The following is a 24,559-nucleotide window of genomic DNA, read 5'->3' on the forward strand; positions in this document are numbered from 1 at the left end:
GCAATGAATTGGTGCAACTGGATCTTCTAGTAGACATCTATAACCCAGGTTATAGGTGTACAGTGGCCTACTTTGCCTGCATTTTGGCATCAGACACCTGCATCTTCCTGATAAATTTCCAGCACTTCCCAAGATTTAAACAAAACAGTGTGCACTCGGGTAACCAATAGCCTAGAGAAGAACCTGAAGACAGGGTGCTGATGGGTACCATTTGCAGCTCTTGCTAATTTCCTCCATGTGGTATCTGAGTATAGGAAGTAGCGATGTTCACACAGACACCATAGGCACTCAGCACGTATTACAGGCTCCATTCATTAGCAACCTAAGCGTGTGATTTTCCCAAAGAGTTTTACCATGAGAAGACAAAGTACTCTATGAATCAGTTCTGTAGGTTTTCTCCTCGTTACATTTTTTGTGTGTTGTACCACCCAGTGGGCTCACTAATCTAACCCTGACATTGGGTCTAATAAATGGCCTACAAGTGATTTAATTAACACAGTTAAAACCTTTCAAAAGCGAATCTCCCTAAGTCGTAAGAATTCCAAAGCAAACCCTAAATTAGGTGTGGACTATTAATGAGTTTTAGATTTATTCCGGAAAAGGGAGCCATTTTTATTGCTAGTCTTTGCTTACATTCCACACTTGGTTCCAGAGCTCATGTGCTCACTCTTACACTTGCTATTGCTTCAGAATGCTTGCTTTTGTTACATTTCCAATATAATAAATTACATTTCTATATAAATTTGTAGTTTTCAAGAAGTTTCATATACATTAACCCATTCTACTCTTCCTGGAATTCTGTGGTATTGAAAAGGGAGGTAGTGCTGTTTTCGCATTACAGACAAGGAAACTGAGACTCAAACATTCAGTCTCTCATTCACAGACTCTTTCCTGAGTGGACCTCTGTCCTGGAGTCTTCCTATTAACCAATCTGCGTCCTGCTCAGGATGGTGTTGTATCTTTGCCCTCTCGCCATTTTATCCACTAGTTACTAGCAGTGTGTCCTTGGGCAAGTCACTCTACCTCTCTGGGCCTCAGCGTCTTCATCCATAAAATGAAGACAAGTTCAAAATGTGCCTCATTGGGCTGCTGTGATTCACTGTGTGGATACACGTGAGGTGCTTAGAGCAGAGGCAGAACACAGTGAGTGCGCAACAAATGCTACTGTTTTTACCATGCTGTTGTCATTGTTAATAGTAATATCACGCTGCCGGCGTGTTCAGCCTCAGCCCCTGGGAAGGAGCACTCTCTGAGCCTCCGGAGCAGGAAAGCAGGAAAGCGTACAGAATGGGCCTCTGCTCTCAGGCCCCTGTTGTTGGCCTGTGAGGCAGCAGCAACCACCGTGACCCAAGGCGGTCATGAACTTTGCTTTTACCCGGTCTTTAAGGACATCCTCCTTATAAGCCACACTCAGTACCCTCCAGTGGCCTCGGCGGTCACCAGCTGCCCATTGCTGGGGCATACCTCTGCTGGTTCTGGCTTTGGGGAGGTGTCTTAATCCATTTTCACTTCCTTAACAAAACAGCACAGACTGGGTAGCTTATAAGCAACAGAAATTTATTTCTTAGAGTCCTGGAGGTTGGAAGTCCAAGATCAAGGAGCTGGCAGATTCAGGATCTGGTGAGGGCCCCTTCTTGATTCATAGACAGATGTCTTCTCGCTACGTCCGTTGTGGAAGATCCAGGGAGGACTCTGGGGCCTCTTTTATAAGGGCACTAATCCCCTCCACGAGGGCTCCACCCTCATGATTAATCACCTCCCAAAGGCCCCACCTTCAAATACCATCACATTGGACATTCAGTTTCAACATATGAACTTGGTGGGGTAAGGGGAACACAAACATTCCATCATCACCAGGAAGGGTGGGGAGCAGGACAGAGTCCTGCTTGTGGGCAACAGGCTTCCTGCACACCCAGCCCTGCCCGTGGAGTCCACTTGGGAAGGCTCCTGTTTCTCTAGGCTCAAGGGGAAAGACAGCAAAGGGCCTCCAGGGGCCATTGTCAGCTAACAAACACCAGATGGACATGTTGCTGACCGCTGTCTTCTCAGTGGACACTGGACAAGAATTTTGCAAGGGGAGGCCTGCCCAACCTGTGTCCTGTGAGGCTGCTCCCGTTTCTCTCTGTCCTCAGGCCTTTGGACGGGTGATTCAGTAATGTGTGTGGATTTGGTCCACACACAACCATCTTTCTCTTTGCTGACCTTGAATCTAATACAGTTTGTTTTATGTATGGCTCAAGGTGGGCTCTCAGCCTCCTAACCCCCATCTCACTTTATGTCCGAGGAAGGCAGAGTTCATTTGGTGATAACTTCTCCTGGCTCTGCAGAGGCACCTGCAGCAAATTCCATCAAGATTCCACCTCAGTCTCAGGGTTTAGCTCCGGACTCTCATTGCCTAGGCCCTGGGGGTGAGACAGATCCTGTGGTCCCCACTGCAGCCTCATCCTGCCACCCGCTTCACTCAGGAAGAGCCCCCAGCAGAGCTGCTGAGGCCATCACCAGAACAACTGACAGCTGTTAGGAGTGTGGTTTTTCAATTTCGGTTCGGGAGAGAACATGGATTTTCGAACACTTAGGTTCATTGTGTTGTTGCAACCTGGAGCTGAATAACGACATTCAGTGCCGAGGCTGCAGTTCTCAGATTCCCACTGGGAGGCACGTTGCTGCGATGCCCACTGAGCTCCGGGTTTGCACGTCCTCTGAATGCTTCCAGATCTGACTCTGGTGCTGAGGGAGAAAGGAAGGTGCAGCACACGGCGAGTGATTCTTCCTCCTGCTGCTGTGAAAGCCTCAGATGCTAACCAGAGAGATTTCCCAGACCCCCAAGTTGGTTCACAAAATTTATTTTCTTATCATTTGCAGAGTGCTGTATTGGGTGTTAATGGGGAAATACAAAACGTTACCAAGAGACTGGCCTCTGTCTAAGGATGTAATAATCACATTGGAGATGAGACACATAACAGGCTGAAGACCACCCATTGTATACTGACCAATGGTGATATATAGTGTATACATTGAATGTATCTAGAGAGAAAGAAAGAAAAGGCTGGGTTTTTTGTTTTGTTTTTTGGTGTTTTTTTTTGCGGTAGGCAGGCCTGTCACTGTTGTGGCCTCTCCTGTCGCAGAGCCCAGGCTCAGCGGCCATGGCTCACGGGCCTGGCCGCTCTGCGGCATGTGGGATCTTCCCGGACCGGGGCACGAACCCGCGTCCCCTGCATCGGCAGGTGGACTCTCAACCACTGCGCCACCAGGGAAGCCCAAAATTCTGGTTTTGAAAAGAGAAGGATGTAGATGGAGAAAGAGGAGAGAGTTATCAGGAAGACAAAGCAGACATGCATCACAAACCTCCTGCTTAGATTAGAACCATAATGTATCCCAAGGTCACTTTCCCGAAATGGCACATCACCCTTTACCCTCTAACAAGCCTAGCCATTTCATAAGCTCTGAGTGTGTGTGTGTGGTGGTGGTGGAGGTGTGTGTGTGTAAAGGAAGGATCTAATTAGCAGAGGGTGAATGGAATATTTAAATACTTGCCCGGGGAGGAGGCCAGAATGGCGTGAGGTCCATGAAAGCACTCTGCGTTCCCGTTCCAGCCTGTTCGTGCCTGGACTGCAGAGACAGCAGCTGAAATGTACCACAAATTAGCAGAAGTGTGGTTTGCTTTTAATGTGTGTAATGCTCAGGCTTGTGAGGGAGTGGGAAGTACGAAGGGTTCTGCGCACCTCCAGAACTGCGTTAGAGCCGACCCATCTGGAAATGCCATGGCTCTGGGACCCTGAGTCCCAGGAGAGCAGGTGCAAGTTTCCATTGTTAATGGTCGACTCACAGTTTGTGTCTCCTCTTGTGTCTGCCAGGCGGAAGTGTGTGCTGGAACCGTGGCAGAGGTGATCCAGTCTGTGGTCAACGGGGCGGATGGCTGTGTGTTCTGTTTCGGCCACGCCAAGCTGGGTCAGTGAGAGCTTTACTTTTTCATGCTGCTTGCTGGATTTCCCAATCACTTTATCCATTCTTCTGTATTGTACCCAGAGTCCTCAGATGGAGGGAAAGGTGGTTTCCCGCAGGTGCTGAATTGAATAATCATGAATACCCATTTCTGCTTCTGAAATATAGATGCTCATCCTAAGTGGATTCCCAGTCATCTAGGAAAGCCTTAGAGTCCACGAAATGCACAAAAGGAGTAGTGGGGTTGTTCCCACTCGGTCCAGGTCAGGGTCACGCCCAGAAAGCCAGCAGGAAAATTACATTTCCTGAGCAGGGGTTGCTGGGGAGCAGAGAGGACTCCCCTTCCCCAGAGGACCTGGGTTCAACATAATGCCAGAGGAGCAGCCACCAAGCAAAGGCCAGACCACATTAGCACGTGTCTGGGGAGATCAGTCTGCCAGCATCCTTGCTTCCCACCACCCAGCTGTCGGGAATCCACCTGTGCTGGAGCACCTGGGAAAGGCGGCCGCCACACACCTCTGTGAGGGTTTGTTGACTGAATCCCCTTGAAGTGCCTTCTTAATCCTGACCTGTGGCCATCTGCTCACCAGGTCTCACTTTACATGCTTGATAAGTTAGTAATTTGGCGAGTTCCAAAAAGTGTCCCTGGGCAGAGCTTCCAACAGCAGCTTTGCAATGATGGAGCCAGTTCTAGGCCAGGTCGGAAAGCCCATTTCATCTCACTGCCACTTCGGTCTTCCTGATCTCTGATCAAAGCAGTGATCCAGATTTTAATGGAATTTGCCCATGCAAAATATACACAGCATTTAACTTGAAAAAGGATATAAAGTGTAAGTATGTGGAGTGAATCTGTGGGGTGGTGATAAAAAGAACCATATCAGTGATGAAAGCCTTCTGCCTTCCCACCATGAGAAAAACAGTACGGAAACTGGATAGCTTGTAATGTTTGAGATCCTCTCCTCAAGGTCAACTGTGATTTAATCTTGTCATTAGTTGGGGCTCTCACATTCTTTATTATAGCTATTCCATCAATAGTACTTGGAAATGTCAAATGTTTAATATTTCTCTCACCTTTTCCTTTCCTTTCTTCCCATTCCCCGCTCCCCATGCCTTTCTTCTGCATCCTTGGCATCTATTCTTGAGACTATAGAATGATGCCTAGACACTCAAGCTGCTTTTCTTTCTTTCCTCGCTCTCCCAGGAAAATCCTACACCATGATCGGAAAAGACGATTCCATGCAGAATCTTGGCATCATCCCCTGTGCCATCTCTTGGCTCTTCAAGCTGATAAATGAACGGAAAGAAAAGACCGGAGCCCGTTTCTCAGTGCGGATCTCAGCCGTGGAGGTGTGGGGCAAAGAAGAGAACCTTCGGGACCTGCTGTCGGAGGTGGCCACGGGCAGCCTGCAGGACGGCCAGTCTCCGGGCGTGTACCTGTGCGAGGACCCCATCTGTGGCACGCAGGTGATTGCTTCTGGGGCTTGGCTGGCTCCAAGGTGGCTCATCCCTACCTCGGTAGCTGGGGCAGTTCACCTCATGGCTCACTCAACATGCAACCGGGGGAGGCTTGCAAGTGTTTACTTTAAAGTGGACTGGAACTTTATGGCCTGCAGCTGCAGGGCAGCTGCTCGCCCAACCTAAATATTTGTACCTTGAATCTAATTGACAATGAACAGGAACCACAGTTGTTATAGCATTTGGGGGAAATTGAATTCACTTTCTTTACGCCCCTTTCAAAACAAAAAAGAAAATACCATCTTTCTTTTGTTTAGCAACAAGCGGAAATGTTTACTGCTTTGCACAAATAGCTCCAGCCATTACTAGGGCTGTTTATGGCTCTATAAACTGTGTTTCTGGCACTGGTTTACAGCCGGACTAGTAGTGCTGTAGGAAAAGCTAATAACCACTTTCTAATTGCAACCATGATATAATTGCTGGAACCATGGAAGCCAAGAGAAGTTCCAGTTCACCTTTTCAGGATGTCATGCCTGTTGGGAGTGTTTCTCCCTCGCTGTTTGACAGTAGAGGTGGGAATGACCTGGGAGGACCCTGGTTCATACCCAGAATAATCAGGTTTTCCAGTCTTTAGCTATAGGCTCTCTTTTCTAGTTTTATCAGATGCCTCCTTTTTAGATAGGTGTTCATTTTGATAAGTACCTGCCTCACCCCAGGTGCGACTGTTTTCTCGGGTGAGGATATCCACTCTGTTACACCCATCTCCTCACACCTGGCCATGTTCCTCCCCTGCTTAGAGCACCTCAGATCCTTCCACTTCCATTATGAATCCTCGTGGTTCACAAGAGGCCCTACACAACCTTACAGCGTCACCTGCTACCACTCCCCTGCTGCCACTCCTCTTAGATTACATTTACGTCCCCTAAGAAAGCAGTGCCCCTCAAACTTCAGTGCGCATAAGAAGCACTGGTGATCTTGTTAAAATGCAGATCCCGGTTCCATAGGTCTGGGATTGGGCCTCTGATGACGCATTTCTGACGACCTTCCCAATGACTGACCACACTTTCAGTAACAAGGCTCTAAGGCACCAACCATCCTCCCTCTTTTTACTCTGGGCCTTTGAACATCCTGTTCCCTGTGCACAGAAGGCTGCTGACTCCTCTCCTCTCGCTCTTCATCTGGCTAACTCCTTATTTGTTGGGTATCAGCTAGTTGACACTTCTTCCAGGAAGCCCTCTTAGATGTTTCTCCTGACTGTCGATTGTGGTTGCCTGGTTAGTTCTCAGCAACTCCCAAAGGTCCTTACCATGTCGGACTAAAATTGGCTCTTCATAGTTTTAACAGATGCATCAGATACCATTTGGATATGAAACCTAATTAGAATGCAAACTAAGTGGTCATACAGACATTCATCCAGTGGCTCTCAAACTTCAGTCTTCATCAGAGTCACCTGGAAGACCTGTTAAAACACAGACTGCTGGGCTCCACCTCTAGAATTTCTGATTCAATAGGCCTGGGATAGAGCCCTCAAATGCGCATTTCTCAGCACCTGTGATGGAATCAGTGTCACCCTACCCACTGCTCCCACTCCAAGCATTACTTAGACATTCAAATATGCTATAACCTCCATTCACTTTTATAACTCCATTAGTGAAGTTCCACAGTGGTGAAAGCTCTGGGTAACTGAAGATTAAGAAAAAGAGGAAGAGGCCAACATCCTCTTTACCTTCTTGTTGAAGAATCTTAAACATTCTTTGGGTTATCTTTTCTGTGATAGCAAGTATAAAACAACGAGCACCACAGAACCTCTCTGAAGGTTGAGGATTTTGATGGTCTCAGGTTCCAAATATCGACTCTCATGATTCAGAATTATAGATACAGTTAGAGTCAGAATAGAAGACTGTCAAAATTTGACCCTAAGGCACATACTGCAAATCACTCCTTTGAATAAATCAGAAATATTAGTTTACTTTTCTTCCCTCCCACCCCCAGTAAAGGAGTGCTGGTCAAATGCCGATAATATTGCTCTGAGTAAGGTTTACTGTAATTACCAAGGCATCTCATAGGACTTAGACACGTTGCCCACAGTGCTTCTTTAATGAATTAATGACTATGCCATGAACATGAGTTTAGCAACTAAAGATAAAATAGATAGCCCTTAAATGATATAGATGAGACGTTCAAGTATCTTGGGTGTTTTCATATGTCTTTTACACTTACTTCTTATGTCTTTTACACTTACTTCTTATTTATAACTATGCTAGTAAATGTGGCCTAAAATTGGCTCTAATTAAATAGCTGGGAAAATTGAGAATTGAGTTAAAGCTAACTAAGGTTTTTCACTTCTTTGTGATACCAGTACTATCTGGACTAAAATCACACTTTGCAACCCACCTGCTTCTAAATACTCTAATCTTTGAAATCAAGATGCAGTCACATCCCTCATGTTTTCTTAGGTACATGGATTGCCCAGGATGTTGGTTTGCTGGCCTCTGCGGAGGTCAGGGTGGGACACCTGCCCCCATGGATCACCCAGATACAAGCATTTGCTTTTCACACCTGATACTTACAGATTCTAATTCAGTTGTAAAATGGGTGAAAATATGTTTCATCCAATAAGCGTGCTCAGTGTTACTTTTCAGATACGAATAAATTAAGCTGAGAATCGCACATGGATAGAGGCCCTGGTTCCAGAAGGACGTCCAGCCTTCAAGAATGCGGAACGGACAGCCAGCCCCGAGTGGCAGGCAAACCGCCCGCCTGCAGCTTCAGTCCTTCCCTTGTGTCTTCCAGCTGCAGAACCAGAGTGAGCTGCGGGCGCCCACTGCGGAGAAGGCCGCCTTCTTCCTGGATGCTGCCATAACCTCCCGGCGGGGCAGCCAGCAGGACTGCAACGAGGATGACCTCCGCAACTCCCACATGCTCTTCACGCTGCACATCTACCAGTACCGCATGGAGAAAAGCGGCAAGGGGGGAAGTAAGTCGGCCTCTGCCCTCAAGCCTCCTTGGCCCTCCCTGGAGAGAAGCCTCTCCTCGAGGGCAGCTGTGACCTTTTTGTTTGTTTGTTGTTTTGGGTTTTTTTTTTTTTTTTTTTTTTTTTTTTTGCGGTACGCGGGCCTCTCACTGCTGTGGCCTCTCCCGTTGTGGAGCACAGGCTCAGCGGCCATGGCTCATGCGCCCAGCCGCTCCGCGGCATGTGGGATCTTCCCGGACCGGGGCACGAACCCGTGTCCCCTGCATCGGCAGGCGGACTCTCAGCCACTGCGCCACCAGGGAAGCCCTGTAACAGAATTTGATCCACAGTTCTCCTAATGATCTGGGAGCTGGCTTTAAATCCTGCCTTCACTGATTTTTCTGAGTTATGTCTTAGCAGCATGAATGTGGGAATCTGAAAAATGTTTATTTTATTCTTTTAAGGTACCAATCATAATCATAATCAAAGCCTGCAGTGGATTCTTGTACTCTCAGCAAAGGGTGACTTGCAGAAGATCTGATCCTGGAGCCAAATGGCTCTGAGCAGAAAAGCTCAGGAGGGAAGGATAATCCCTCCCTCTAGGTTTCTAACCAAGTTAAAACAACTTGCTTTCAGGTTTTCACTTTCTTTCATGGTTCTGCTTTCAATTTGGAATCTGAAAGTAGAGAGGAATCTTGAAAACAAAGAAACAATTAAATTATTTCAACTATAAGAACTTAACGTATGGCTTCCACAAAAGTGTAGGCTGGGACATTCCCTAAACCCAGCAATCCACCCAAGTCCTCACCTAACAAATCCTGGGCACTTATTAAATATTTAACATCAAATTCATTTTCTTCCTGTTTATAAATTGTGAAAGTGAATGGCTTTTAAATAATAAGTTCAGGTTAAAAGACAAGGCAGATGCTGTTAATGGCCTCCAAAACCTAGTGAGGTACTTTCTAACGTATCTGTAGATGAGAACAAAGAAAAGGCAGGCATCCAGGCTGATGTGGGTGTTAGCCCCGAAGGACCTGGGGGCATCACCTGCCTGCTACAGTACCTGGCTTCCAGTGAGGAAGGGAATCCAGGCCAGAATGCACACAGCCTCCTAGCCCACGGCTTGCTTGACTCAGTGCCTTTATATCTGTTTAAAATATAATGAGGAGATTTGGAGTGTTGTTTAAAACGGAAATTTTGTTTACTTATATATAAGCAATAATCCCTGTGGACCTGGCAGCCAGAACTGCATTAAGGAAAAGTTTATTAATTAGTCCCCCTGCAGGGAAACAGAGCAGAGCGAGCTGCTGGTAACTGGCCATTAGAGGCCAATGAAGATGCTGGATTCAAAGAGGTCTCTGCGGCAAGAACTAAACACACCATGTGGATGTGGGCACCTGGAGCTTATACACATATATGCACTTTATAAACACGCACGTACATACACACATGCACATATGAGTGGACAGACAAAAATGTTTACAACATGTCCAGGCAAGGTAGAAAAGAAAATTCTGTGTGGATGTATCACTGCTTTGCAGATAGCACTAGGTTAAGCTTAAAATATTCCCTGCTTTAAACATTTTTGGAGCATTAGTGGGGCTGATTCTTCACCTGTCGCGGAGACTTCCCCTGCTTTGCAAAGCTATGTCTGTAAAGGCTTGAGATTCCCCTTGGGAATTGCAGCAATGGGGAAGGGACCCTAAAACCATGACAGTCAGGAGGTGCTCCTCATAAAGAGGAGTGAATTAGGAGTCCAAAGCCAGATGCTACGAGTGATACTGCAGTGGAATACGTTCACAATACAGAATTTTCCAAGTCCTATTGATTAAGATGGTTTTTGTTTTTTTTTTTGCGGTACGCGGGCCTCTCACTGTTGTGGCCTCTCCCGTTGCGGAGCACAGGCTCCAGACATGCAGGCTCAGCGGCCATGGCTCACGGGCCTAGCCTCTCCGCGGCATGTGGGATCTTCCCGGACCGGGGCACGAACCTGTGTCCCCTGCATCGGCAGGCGGACTCTCAACCACTGCGCCACCAGGGAAGCCCTTAAGATGGTTTTTAAAAGCCTCACTTTGATGAGTAATCTAAGCTTGCAAGCAACTATTGCCCAGGGCTAAGAATGACACTAGGTCTCTGATTTGTTCATTCACGTTATTGCCTCCAGGGGAAGTGTAGAGGCCAAGTGGGGACTGGGCTGGCTGTGTGTGTACCTGTGTACCAGCACCCGGGCATCCATCTGTGTGTGTGCACATGAACCACCGTGTGAGGACGTGGACATTCATCTCTGCCTGCACTCATCTGTTTACAAGTCTTAATCTTGGTTTTCTTTTGACCACCAAACCCCTCTTTCCTATATCTTGGAATGGCTTGAATCAGCTGATGCCCTGTCCAGGGCTGTGCTGTCCATAGGACTCTAGAGATCCATTATTTGGGTGGTAGATGTAGGAAAAAGGATCTAGGAAGGAGCATTGCTTCTAAATGATGCAGAACCGGACCTCTGCTGTCCCTAATTGCAAAGCCCTGTGCAGCGAGGATGGCCATACATGGTGGGGCTACTTTAGGGCTCTCATGTTCCCCTTGGTCAACAGTGAAATGACAGTTTGATGTTTTTAGATTTTTTGTAATACAATTCTTAAAATATTTGGCCAGGAGACAATTTTCCAAACCGCGCAGTGTGGAATTCCCACAGTGGTCTCTCATGGCCTTCCCACCACCTGCATCAGAGCAGCAGTTCCCAACCTCCTCTTGAAGCCTGAGACCCCTGCTCTACCTCTTTCAGCAGATAACCAGCTTCCTGTTTAAGGAGAGGAAAGTCAGTCTGGCTATGACGTCGGCTTCTGTCCTCTTAGCATCCAAACCTCCTTGTCCCTGTACCTCACTTTCCCCCACTCCTTTCCCATAGGTCTGCTTCCTCCCATCTCCTTGCCTTCGTTATCCTTTCCCCTTCTGCCTTTTCTGGGACCCCACCAATTGGGACCCCATCAATCGTCTTTTTGTGCTTTTATTTTCAGTCTCTCCTACCACTGAAGTCAGGGCTGTCTTATCTTGGAAGGAAGGGAAAGGAAGAAACAATAACGTCAACAATAAAAAAACCTTGTCTGTACCCTACTACCCCCTTGAGCTGCCTCCCCATAAGTCTTTCAGATTCTCCCCTCTGTGGAATATCTTTCTTCTTTAAGTCCCATAGCAGTTTGGGGGATGTTAAGCCACTGCCTTACTCACCTTATATCTCAGTCATTCTGGGCTTTCTAAGCCCCATCAGACTACAGGCTCCCTGAGGACAGGGTCCCCTGTCATCTGGCCCCCTGTCCTCCACACCTAGAGGTGTGCCTGCACATCAGACCTTACATGTCACACCACATGAAATGTGTGCTGTATATTAAACAGTGAGTGAATTTCTCGATTACGTAGTTGCAGCTGTTTCAGAAAGAGAGCGACCATTCAATTACTTTTTGGGTAAGCAGGTGGTGTGAGTTCACAGCCCTGTTATACAACACGGTCAGAAGGAGTTATCAGTTAACGAGAAAGTTAAGTTAAAAAGGGAAATCATATAAAAGGATACATTCATGTCTTAAAACACTTTCAGCTTAAAACATACAATTGTGTGTTTATTCATTGGTCTTCTGATACAGGGCCATGGCTTTCTCTTTGAGATGAGTTTTCAGCTCTAGATTCTGACTTTTATAAACCACATTCATATTAATAATAGTCTGGTTTTTGCTTTCAATTTCTTCTGAGCGATGGAAGAACTTAAGAGACACTTGTGCAGCTAACCGGGTATAGACTTTCCCTAGATTCTTAAAATTTTTTCTACTCTGTAATTTCTCATTCACACCTGATTCAGCATCTTTTTTCAAAAATTAACTCATTTTAATCACATCTTTCCAAAGCATTGATTTCAGGTTTTTTTAGAAATATTAGCTCTCTTTACATAATCATATTTTATTGGTTTACATAATATTTGATTATATTTTTATTTATAATATCAAGTATAAGTGGCATAATTAGGTTTAGGAGGAAACCCAGCTGACCTGTTGATAAGTGTACAGCTCATGTTTTCGGTGCAAAAGTGCATAGACAAACTGGGAACAGCCAGCACACCTCACAAGCATACAACGTGCTGTGGGCATCAGGCAGCGTGCCTGACACAGCTGACGGAAAGCCTTGGTTAACCTGGCCAAGTGGCAGGACCATGGTTCCCAAACTTTGCTGCACAAGAGAATCACCTGGGGAGATTTTCAGCTAATCCCAGTGCCTGTGTCGTACTCCAGACCAATTACATTAGAAAGCCTGGGAGTGGGAGCCAGGCATCCATATTTTCTAAAGATTCCACGGTGATTCTGATATGCAGCAAAGTTTGGGAACCACTAAGTTATAGGAAAGTGAGTTAAAAGAGTTTCTACATGCTTTATAGTTAGCTCTGGATTTTTGTCTTAGATTCAGCATCTATTTTCTATGAGATCTTAAGTGATTTATTTAGCATCTGTGAACCTCAGTTTCCTCATCTGTGTAAAATAGTGCCAATTCTTGCACTACAGGATCATTGTAGGAATTAAGTGATTTTAGGAGAATTTAGCATTTCCTGGCACCATGAACATGAGCTGGGAGAGTCACTCAGGAGTGAATTAGTATATTGTTTCCTGTGGGAGAGTAAGGCATGTGGGTAATTTCATTTGGTCAAAGTCCAGACTTGAAATATACATATTCAAATATAAATAGTCTCAAGGCAGACTGGGTTATGTTCTAAACCTTGAAGCTGTGACCTCAGAAATCTGAAAAGTCCATGAGGAACCTGCTTCTTGCCTGCCATTAATTATCACCTATTTTGTTCATTGATTCTAGAACTTCTTTCTCTCCAGCCACCTGCAGTAATGGAAATTCATGGTCACAGCAGGTGGCCTGTGCTCGCTCACTTTGTACCATTTCAGATTTAGCACCATGTGTGAAGTTCAGAATTCTGTGACTACTGAAACTCCAGTGGAAATAGAGCAAAGTTGATTTTCCATTGTTAAAAATGTGACTCCCATTGTGAGTCATGCAGGTATAATTATAGGTATTTTAAAATATTATTCTTCAGCACAGTCTAAACTGTGCCTTTTGTTCTCTGTGTTCTGTTTTACTACATGCACATTATGCATTTGATTCCATTACATCAAATGGACTACTGAAAGTCCAGATTGGTCCCTGGCTTTGCCCTTTAATCTGCGGAGTGAATGAAATATCTGAGCCTCTCCTGTCTGTATAATTAGGTTGTAAAACAGATGACATTTTGCTTTAAAAATAACTATTTCCCTTGCACACTGCCGTGGACTGATCTTGCATGATACAAAACGGGATAAAAGAGAAGTAACATATTACTTAAGGATTTTTTAAAAAATTAATTAATTTATTTTTTTAACATCTTTATTGGAGTATAATGCTTTACAATGGTGTGTTAGTTTCTGCTTTATAACAAAGTGAATCAGCTATACGTATACATATATCCCCATATCCCCTCCCTCTGCGTCTCCCTCCCACCCTCCCTATCCCACCCCTCTAGGTGGTCACAAAGCACCGAGCTGATCTCTCTGTGCTATGCGGCTGCTTCCCACTAGCTATCTACTTTACATTTGGTAGTGTATATATGTCCATGCCACTCTCTCACTTTGTCCCAACTTACCCTTCCCCTTCCTCATGTCCTCAAGTCCAGTCTTGAGGATTCAGATGTAGATCTGCGTCTTTATTCCTGTCCTGCCCCTAGGTTCTTCATAAACTTTTTTTTTTAGACTCCATATATATGTGTTAGCATATGGTATTTGTTTTTCTCTTTCTGACTTACTTCACTCTGTATGACAGACTCTAGGTCCATCCACCTCACTAAAAATAACTCAATTTTGTTTCTTTTATCGCTGAGTAATATTCCATTGTATATATGGGCCACATCTTCTTTATCCGTTCATCTGTCAATGGACACTTAGGTTGCTTCCATGTCCTGGCTACTGTATATAGAGCTGCAATGAACATTGTGGTACATGACTCTTTTTGAATTATGGTTTTCTCTAGGTATATGCCCAGTAGGGGAATTGCTGGGTTGTATGGTAGTTCTATTTTTAGATTTTTTTTTTTTTTTTTTGCGGTACGTGGGCCTCTCACTGTTGTTGCCTCTCCCGTTGCGGAGCACAGGCTCTGGACACGCAGGCTCAGCGGCCATGGTCCACGGGCCCAGCCGCTCCGCGGCATGTGGGATCTTCCCGGACCCGGACACGAACCCGCGTCCCTGCATCGGCAGGCAGACTCTCAACCACTGCGCCACCAGGAAAGCCCTATTTTTAGTTTTTTAAGGAACCTCCGTACTTTTCTCCATAGTGGCTGTATCAATTTACATTCCCACCAACAGTGCAAGAGGGTTCCCTTTTCTCCACACCCTCTCCAGCATTTATTGTTTGTAGATTTTTTGATGATGGCCGTTCTGACTGGTGTGAGGTGATACCTCATTGTAGGTTTGATCTGCATTTCTCTAGTGATTAGTGATGTTGAGCATCCTTTCATGTGTTTGTTGGCAATCTGTATACCTTCTTTGGAACAATGTCTGTTTAGGTCTTCTGCCCATTTTTGGATTGGGTTGTTTGTTTTTTTGATATTGAGCTGCATGAGCTGCTTGTAAATTTTGGAGATTAATCCTTCCTCAGTTGCTTCATTTGCAAATATTTTCTCCCATTCGGAGGGTTGTCTTTTCATCTTGTGTATGTTTTCTTTTCCTTGCTATATTTTCCTTTAATTTTTCTTAAATTTTATTTATTTTTTATAGAGCAGGTTCTTATTAGTTATCTATTTTATACATATTAGTGTATATATGTCAATCCCAATCTCCCAATTCATCCCGCCACCATCGCCCCTCCACACCCACTTTCCCCTCTTGGTGTCCATATGTGTGTTCTCTACATCTGTGTCTCTATTTCTGCCTTTCAAACCGGTACCTGTACCATTTTTCTGGATTCGACATATATGCATTAATATACGATATTTGTTTTTCTCTTTCTGCTCTTTATTTATTTTTGTTTTTATTTCCATTTCTCTAGGAGGTGGGTCAAAAAGGATCTTGCTGTGATTTATGTCATAGAGTGTTCTTCCTATGTTTTCCTCTAAGAGTTTGATAGTGTCTGGCCTTACATTTAGGTCTTTAATCCATTTTGAGTTTATTTTTGTGTATGGTGTTAGGGAGTGTTCTAATTTCATTCTTTTAAATATAGCTGTCCAGTTTCCCCAGCACCACTCATTGAAGAGGCTGTCTTTTCTCCACTGTATATTCTTGCCTCCTTTATCAAAGATAAGGTGACCATATGTGCGTGGATTTATCTCTGGGCTTTCTATCCTGTTCCACTGATTTATATTTCTGTTTTTGTGCCAGTACCATACTGTCTTGATTACTGTAGCTTTGTAGGATAGTCTGAAGCCCAGGAGCCTGATTACTCCAGCTCCGTTTTCCTTTCTCAAGATTGCTTTGGCTATTCGGGTCTTTTGTGTTTCTATACAAATTTTGAAATTTTTTGTTCTAGGTCTATGAAAAATGCCATTGGTAGTTTGATAGGGATTGCATTGAATCTTTAGATTGCTTTGGGTAGTATAGTCATTTTCACAATGTTGATTCCTCCAATCCAAGAACATGGTATATCTCTCCATCTGTTTGTATCAACTTTAATTTCTTTCATCAGTGTCTTATAGCTTTCTGCATACAGGTCTTTCATCTCCTTAGGTAGGTTTATTCCTAGGTTTTTTTTGTTTTTTTTTTTTGCAGTACACGGGCCTCTCACTGTTGTGGCCTCTCCCATTGAGGAGCACAGGCTCCGGATGTGCAGGCTCAGCGGCCATGGCTCACGGGCCCAGCCTTCCCACGGCATGTGGGATCTTCCCAGACGGGGGCACGAACCCGTGTCCCCTGCATCGGCAGGCAGACTCTCAACCACTGCACCACCAGGGAAGCCCTATTCCTAGGTATTTTATTCTTTTTGTTGCAATGGTAAATGGGAGTGTTTTCTTAATTTCACTTTCAGATTTTTCATCATTAGTGTATAGGAATGAAAGAGATTTCTATACATTAATTTTGTATCCTTCTACTTTACTACATTCATTGATTACCTCTAGTACTTTTCTGGTAGCATCTTTAGGATTCTCTATGTATACTATCATATCATCTGCAAAAAGTGACGTCTTTACATCCTCTTTTCCAATTTGTATTCCTTTTATTTCTTTTTCTTCTCTGCTGTGGCTAAATCTTCCAAAGCTATGTTCAATAATAGTGGTGAGAGTGGACAACCTTGTCTTCTTCCTGATCTTAGAGGAAATGGTTTCAGTTTTTCACCATTGAGAATGTTGTTGGCTGAGCGTTTGTCGTATATGGCCTTTATTATGTTGAGGTAAGTTCCCTCTGTGCCTACTTCCTGGAAGGTTTTTGTCATAAATCGGTGTTGAATTTTTTCAAAAGCTTTCTCTTCATCTACTGAGATGATCATATGGTTTTTCTCCTTCAATTTGTTAATATGGTGTATCACTTTGATTGATTTGCATATATTGAAGAATCCTTATATTCCTGGGATAAACCCCTCTTGATCATGGTGTATGATCCTTTTAATGTGCTGTTGGATTCTGTTGAGTAGTATTTTGTTGAGGATTGTTGCATCTTTGTCCATCAGTGATATTGGCCTGTAGTTTTCTTTCTTTGTGACATCCTTGTCTGGTTTTGGTATCAGGGTGATGGTGGCCTCATAGAATGAGTTTGGGAGTGTTCCTGCCTCTGCTATATTTTGGAAGAGTTTGAGAAGGATAGGTGTTAGCTCTTCTCTATATGTTTGATAGAATTTGCCTGTGAAGTCATCTGGTCCTGGGCTTTTGTTTGTTGGAAGATTTTTAATCACAGTTTCAATTTCAGTGCTTGTGATTGGTCTGTTTATATTTTCTATTTCTTCCTGGCACAGTCTCGGAAGGTTGTGCTTTTCTAAGAATTTGCATATAGTTGCTTACAGTAATCTCTCGTGATCCTTTCTATTTCCTCAGTGTCATTTGTCACTCTTCCTTTTACATTTCTAATTCTATCGATTTGAGTCTTCTCCCTTTTTTTTGTGATGAGTCTCGGTAATGGTTTATCAATTTTGTTTATCTTCTCAAAGAACCAGCTTTTAGTTTTATTGATGTTTGCTGTAGTTTCCTTCATTTCTTTTTCATTTATTTCTGATCTGATCTTTATGATTTCTTTCCTTCTAATAAATTTGGGGTTTCTTTGTTCTTCTTTCTGTGATTGCTTTAGGTGTAAGGTTAGGTTGTTTATTTGAGATGTTTCTTGTTTCTTGAGGTAGGATTATATTGCTATAAACGTCCCTCTTAGAACTGCTTTTGCTGCATCCTGTAGCTTTTGAGTCATCGTGTTTTCATTGTCATTTGTTTCTAGGTATATTTTTATTTCTTCAGTGAGCTCTGGTTATTTAGTAGTGTATTGTTTAACCTCCATGTGTTTGTATTTTTTACAGATTTTTTTCTTTTAATTGATATCTAATCTCATAGCATTGTGGTCGGAAAAGATACTTGATACAATTTCAATTTTCTTAAATTTACTAAGGCTTGATTTGTGACCCAAGATATGATCTATCTTGGAGAATGTTCCGTGAGCACGTGAGAAGAAAGTGTATTCTGTTGTTTTTGGATGGAATGTCCTATAAATATCAATTAAGTCCATCTTGTTTAATGTATCATTTAAAGCTTGTGGTTCCTTATTTATTTTCATGTTTGATGATCTGTCCATTGGTGAAAGTGGGGTGTTAAAGTCCCCTACTCTTAAAGTGTTACTGTCGATTTCCCCTCTTATGGCTGTTAGCATTTGCCTTATGTATTGAGGTGCTCCTATGTTGGGTGCATAAATATTTACAATTGTTTTATCTTCTTCTTGGGTTGATCCCTTGATCATTATGTAGTGTCCTTTTTGTCTCTTGTAATAGTCTTTATTTTAAAGTCTATTTTGTCTGATATAAGAACTGCTACTCCAGCTTTCTTTTGATTTCCATTTGCATGAAATATCTTTTTCCATCTCATCCCTTTCAGTCTGTATGTGTCCCTAGGTCTGAAGTGGGTCTCTTGTAGACAGCATATATACAAGTCTTGTTTCTGTATCCATTCAGCCAGTCTATGTCTTTTGGTGGGAGCATTTAATCCATTTATATTTAAGGTAGTTATCGATATGTATGTTCCTATTACCATTTTCATAATTGTTTCGGGTTTGTTATTGTGGGTCTTTTCCTTCTCTTGTGTCTCCTGCCTGGAGAAGTTCCTTTAGCATTTGTTGTAGAGCTGGTTTGGTGGTGCTAAATTCTCTTAGCTTTTGCTTGTCTGTAAAGGTTTTAATTTCTCTGTCAAATCATAATTAGATCCTTGCTGGGTAGAGTAATCTTGGTTGTAGGCTTTTCCCTTTCATCACTTTAAATATGTCCTGCCACTCCCTTCTGGCTTGCAGAGTTTCTACTGAAAGATCAGCTGTTAACGTTATGGGGAGTACCTTGTATGTTATTTGTTGTATTTCCCTTGCTGCTTTTAATATTTTTTCTTTGTGTTTAATTTTTGACAGTTTGATTAATATCTGTCTTGGCATGTTTCTCCTTGGATTTATCCTTTATGGGACTCTCTGCGCTTTCTGGACTTGATTAACTATTTCCTTTCCCATATTAGGGAAGTTTCAACCATAATCTCTTCAAATATTTTCTCAGTGCCTTTCTTTTTCTCTTCTTCTTCTAGGACCCCTATAATTTGAATGTTGGTCCATTTAATGTTGTCCCAGAGGTCTCTGAGAGTGTCCTCAGTTCTTTTCATTCTTTTTTCTTTATTCTGCTCTGCATTAGTTATTTCCACTATTTTATCTTCCAGGTCACTTATTCATTCTTCTGCCTCAGTTATTCTGCTATTGATTCCTTCTAGAGAACTTTTCATTTCATTTTTTGTGTTGTTCATCATTGTTTGTTTGCTCTTCAGTTATTCTAGGTCCTTGTTAAACGTTTCTTGTATTTTCTCCATTCTATCTCCAAGATTTTGGATCATCTTTACTATAATTACTCTGAATTCTTTTTCAGGTAGACTGCCTATTTCCTCTTCATTGGTTTGGTCTGGTGGGTTTTCACCTTGCTCTTTCATCTGCTGTGTGTTTCTCTGTCTTCTCATTTTGCTTAACTTACTGTGTTTGGGGTCTCCTTTTTGCAGGCTGCAGGTTCGTTGTTCCCGTTGTTTTTGGTGTCTGTCCCCAGTGGCTAAGCTTTGTTCAGTGGGTTGTATAGGCTTCCTGGTGGAGGGGACTAGAGCCTGGGTTCTGGTGGATGAGGCTGGATCTTGTCTTTCTGGTGGTCAGGACTGCATCCAGTTGTGTGTTTGGGGTGTCTGTGAACTTATTATGATTTTAGGCAGCCTCTCTGCTAACAGGTGGGGTTGTGTTCCTGTCTTGCTAGTTGTTTGGCATAGGATGTCCATCACTGTAGCTTGCTGGTCGTTGAGTGAAGCTGGGTCTTAGTGTTTAGATGGAGATCTCTGGGAGAGCTTCTGCCGTTTGATATTTCATGGATCTGGGAGGTCTCTGGTGGACCAATGTCCTCAATTCAGCCGTCCCACCTCAGAGGCACAGGCCTGACACCCGGCCAGAGCACCAAGACCCTGTCAGCCACATGACTCAGAAGAAAAGATAGAAAAAAAGAAAGAAAGAAGAATAAAATAAAGTTATTGAAATAAAAAAATTTTTAAGTATTAAAAATTAAAAAGTAATTAAAAAAAAAGAAAACTGAAGAAAGAAAGAAGAGAGCAACCAAATCAAAAAACAAATCTACCAATAACAACAAGTGCTAAAAATTATACAAAAAGAACCCAAAAATACTGGCCAGACAGAACCCTGGGACAAATGGTAAAAGCAAAGCTATACAGGTAAAATCATGCAAAGAACCATACACATACACACTCACAAAAAGAGAAAAAGGAAAAAAAAATATATATATATATATATTAAAAAAAGGAAGAGAGCAGCCAAATCAATAAACAAATCTACGAATGATAATAAACTCGAAATACTAAACTAAGGTAAATATAAAACCAGAAACAAATTAGATGCAGACAGCAAACACCAAGTCGACTGTTATTCCCAATGTCCACCGCCTCAATTTTGGGATGATTCGTTGTCTACTCAATTATTCCACAGATGCAGGGTACATCAAGTTGATTGTGGAGATTTAATCTGCTGCGCCTGAGGCTGCCTGGAGAAATTTCCCTTTCTCTTCTTTGTTCACACAGCTCCTTGGGTTCAGCTTTGGATTTGGCCCTGCCTCTGCGTGTAGGTCGCCTGAGGGCATCTGTTCCCCTCAGAGACAGGAAGGGGTTAAAGTAGCAGCTGATTACGGGGCTCTGGCTCCCTCAGTCCGGGGGGAGGGAGGTGTACGAAATGCGGGGCAGCCTGCAGCGGCAGAGACCAGCATGACGTTGCACCAGCCTGAGGTGCACCGTGTGTTCTCCCGGGGGAGTTTTCCCTGGATCACGGGACCCTGGCAGTGGCAGGCTGCACAGGCTCCCGGGAGGGGAGGAGTGGATAGTGACCTGTGCTTGCACACAGGCTTCTTGGTGGCTGCAGCAGTAGCAGCCTTAGCGTTTCACGCCTGTCTCTGGTGTCCACGCTGATAGCCGCGGCTCACGCCCGTCTCTGGAGCTCATTTAGGTGGTACTCTGAATCCCCTCTCCTTGTGCACCCCGAAACAATGGTCTCTTGCCTCATAGGAGGTTCCAGACCTTTTCCCGGACTCCCTCTCGGCTAGCTGTGGTGCACTAGCCCCCTTCAGGCTGTGTTCACGCAGCCAACCCAGTCCTCTCCCTGGGATCTGACCTGCGAAGCTGGACCCTCAGCTCCCAGCCCCCACCTGTCCCAGCAGGTGAGCAGACAAGCCTCTGGGGCTGGTGAGTGCTGGTCGGCACCGATCCTCTGTGCGGGAATTGCTCCACTTTGCCCTCTGCACCCCTGTTGCTGTACTCTCCTCTGTCGCTCCAAAGCTTCCCCCACCACCCTGCCCACCCGCCATCTCCGCCAGTGAAGGGGCTTCCTAGTGTGTGGAAACTTTTCCTCCTTCACAGCTCCCTCCCAGAGGTGCTGGTCCCATCCCTATTCTTTTGTCTCTGTTTTTTCTTTCTTCTTTTGCCCTACCCAGGTACATGGGGAGTTTCTTGCCTTTTGGGAGGTCTGAGGTCTTCTGCCAGCGTTCAGTAGGTGTTCTGTAGGAGTTGTTCCACATGTAGATGTATTTCTGGTGTATTTGTGGGGAGGAAGGTGATCTCCACGTCTTACTCTTCCACCATCTTGATGTTCTCTCACCCTTTTAAGGATTTTTATTGAGGAATAGTTGGAGGTAAACAAAATATAACATCCTTAATGTGGAAAGTTCTTTGCCACAGGTGTACCAGAGTCACTGGAGGGCCTGCAGTGAAATGTTGTGCTTTCTGTAAACCTTCGTCACTGTTTTTCTCAATACTAGATGTGGAAGTTGAGGGTGGGATGGGCAGAGACAAGGTTGGGCTCAGGACAGTGTTTCCCAGACATTTTCCTTGTTCTCCTGCAACAGCACTGTCCTGTGGACTCTGCCTGCAGACGTGTGAGCTTCCAGACGCTGGTCACATGCTCCTTACACACCCAGCAGAACCCAGACACACCCTCATCCCATGCCCTGCATCAGCCTTCTCAGCCAACCCCTTTTCCACCTTGTCCCAGGTGACCTGGCTTCTCTAACAGCTTTGGGGAGTCACCATTTCTACCTTTGTTGTGAGTAGAAAGCAGAGGGAATAGTGGCTGTCCTAGAGCAATAGGAGGTGGGCCAGTTCTGATGGTGTGGGCTGGGTCACCCTGGAAATGTAGGAATACAGAGGCCTGAGAAGTAGGAGTCTGCTGCTGCTTGGGGAGTGGGGGCAGGAAAGGGAGATGATCCAGGAGCTCGGGTGATGTGCTGAGGGCCACACTCCCCTGGGCCGGTGGGGCCTGGGATAAAAAGGCAGCTCGTAGCTCCTGCTGTCCCCAGAACTGGCTGAGGCCACATGGTGTAGGATGAGGAGTACATGTCTTAAAGGTTTGAATCCTAGCTCTACCAGTGACAGCATGATCTTGGGCATGTTTCCTTTTTTTTTTTTTTTTTAATAGCTTTAATGAGATATACTGTAGATACAATAATCCACACATACTTAACGTATATAATTTGATAAGTTTTGTCATATGTATATACCCATGCAATCAAGATGTTGAACATATTCATCACCCCCAAAAGTTTCTTTGGGACCTTTTGAAATCACTCCCTCTAGCTCCTTTTCCTTCCCGCTCCCCATACCCAGGTAACCACCACTGAACTCAGCTTCAGTTCCTATACATTAGTTTGCATTTCCTAGAATTTTATATAAATGGAATTCTATCACACAGTCTGTACTATTTTGAGTAGCTTCTTTCACTTAGCATAATTATTTTGAGATTTACTTTGTTGCATGTATCAATAGTTCATTTATTTATATTTCTAAGTAGTAATCCATTGTCTGGATGACCACAGTTTGCCTGTCTATTCATGTGCTGATGGACGTTTGTTTTATTTCCAATTTGGGTATTACAAATAAAAGTACCATACCCATTCATGTACAAATCTTTATATGGACATATATTTCCTTTTCTTTGGGGTGAATAACTAGACGAACTGGAATAGTTGGACCATACATGAATTTATAACTGTTTAAGAAACTGCCAACCTGTTCCCCAAGATGACCACACCATTTTATATTCCCACTAGCAGTATATGAGCATTCCAGTTCCTCCACATCCTCACCAACACTTAGTATGGTCAGTCTTTTCAATTTTAGCCTTTTATATAATAGATATGAAGTTGTATGTCACTGTGGTTTTAATTTGCATTTCATTAATGACCAGTGATGTTTAGCATCTTTTCATGTCCTCATTTGACATCCATACATCTTTGGTGAGGTGTCTTTTGCCCTTTTAAAAATTGTTTTTTGTCTTACAGTTAAGTTTTGAGAGTTCTTTATATACTCTGGTTATAAGTCCTTTATCAGACATATGATTTGCAAATACTTTCTCCCAGTCTGTGGCTTATCTTTTTACGCTCTTAACAGTGTATTTTGAAAACTATGAATATTTAAGGTTAATGAAGTTCAATTTATCTCTGTGTCTTTTATGAATCATGTTTTTAGTATCATATCTAAGAAATGTGTGCCTAACCCAAAATCAAAAATGTGTCATATTATGCTTTCTTCTTGAAGTTTTATAATTTTATATTTTACATTTGGGTCTTTGATCCATTTTTAGTTAGTTTGTATATATTTTTATGCATTAAAGATTTTTTATATGGATATACCATTTGCTGTAGAAACTATCCTATCTATACTAAATTACCTTCTAAACTTTGTCCAAAATTGTCCATATTTATGCGGGTTTATTTCTGGACTCTCTATTCTACTCCATTGATCTATTTTTTTTAATCTTTACACCAATACCACACTGTCTTGATTATGGTGGCTTTATAGTAAGTCTTAAGATACTGTTAGCCATAACAGTATGAGAAAACCATAATTCAAAAAGAGTCATGTACCACAATGTTCGTTGCAGCACTATTTACAATAGCCAGGACATGGAAGCAACCTAAGAGTCCATCAACAGATAAATGGGTAAAGAAGATGTAGCACATACATACAATGGAATATTACTCAGCCATAAAAAGAAATGAAACTGAGTTATTTGTAGTGAGGTGGATGGACCTAGAGTCTGTCATACAGAGTGAAGTAAGTCAGAAAGAGAAAAACAAGTAAGTAAGAAAAACAAGTAAGTAAAGAGTGAAGTAAGTCAGAAAGAGAAAAACAAATACATATATATGGAATCTAAAAAAACAAAATGGTTCTGATGAACCTAGGGGCAGGACAGGAATAAAGACACAGACGTAAAGGATGGACTTGAGGACACAGGGAGGGGGAAGGGTAAGCTGGGATGAAGTGAGAGAGTAACATTGACGTATATACACTACCAAATGTAAAATAGATAGCTAGTGGGAAGCAGCTGCATCACACAGGGAAGTCTGCTCGGTGCTTTGTGACCACCTAGAGGGGTGGCACAGGGAGGGTGGGAGGGAGACGCAAGAGGGAGGGGATATGGGTATATATGTATACATATAGCTGATTCACTTTATTATA

At 43.5% G+C, this 24,559-nt stretch overlaps 1 protein-coding gene across 1 annotated transcript in view; it reads left to right on the forward strand.

The window, feature by feature from the left end:
• Positions 1 to 24,559, forward strand: part of KIF26B (kinesin family member 26B) — a 494,415-nt gene that overhangs the window by 396,445 nt on the left and 73,411 nt on the right. Inside the window, 3 exon segments of the mRNA XM_032648317.1 lie at positions 3,855 to 3,948; positions 5,144 to 5,406; positions 8,191 to 8,374. Coding sequence (XP_032504208.1) covers positions 3,855 to 3,948; positions 5,144 to 5,406; positions 8,191 to 8,374 — 541 coding nt within the window.

Source organism: Phocoena sinus, chromosome 1, assembly GCF_008692025.1.
Source record: "Phocoena sinus isolate mPhoSin1 chromosome 1, mPhoSin1.pri, whole genome shotgun sequence".
NCBI classification, from domain to species: domain Eukaryota; kingdom Metazoa; phylum Chordata; class Mammalia; order Artiodactyla; family Phocoenidae; genus Phocoena; species Phocoena sinus.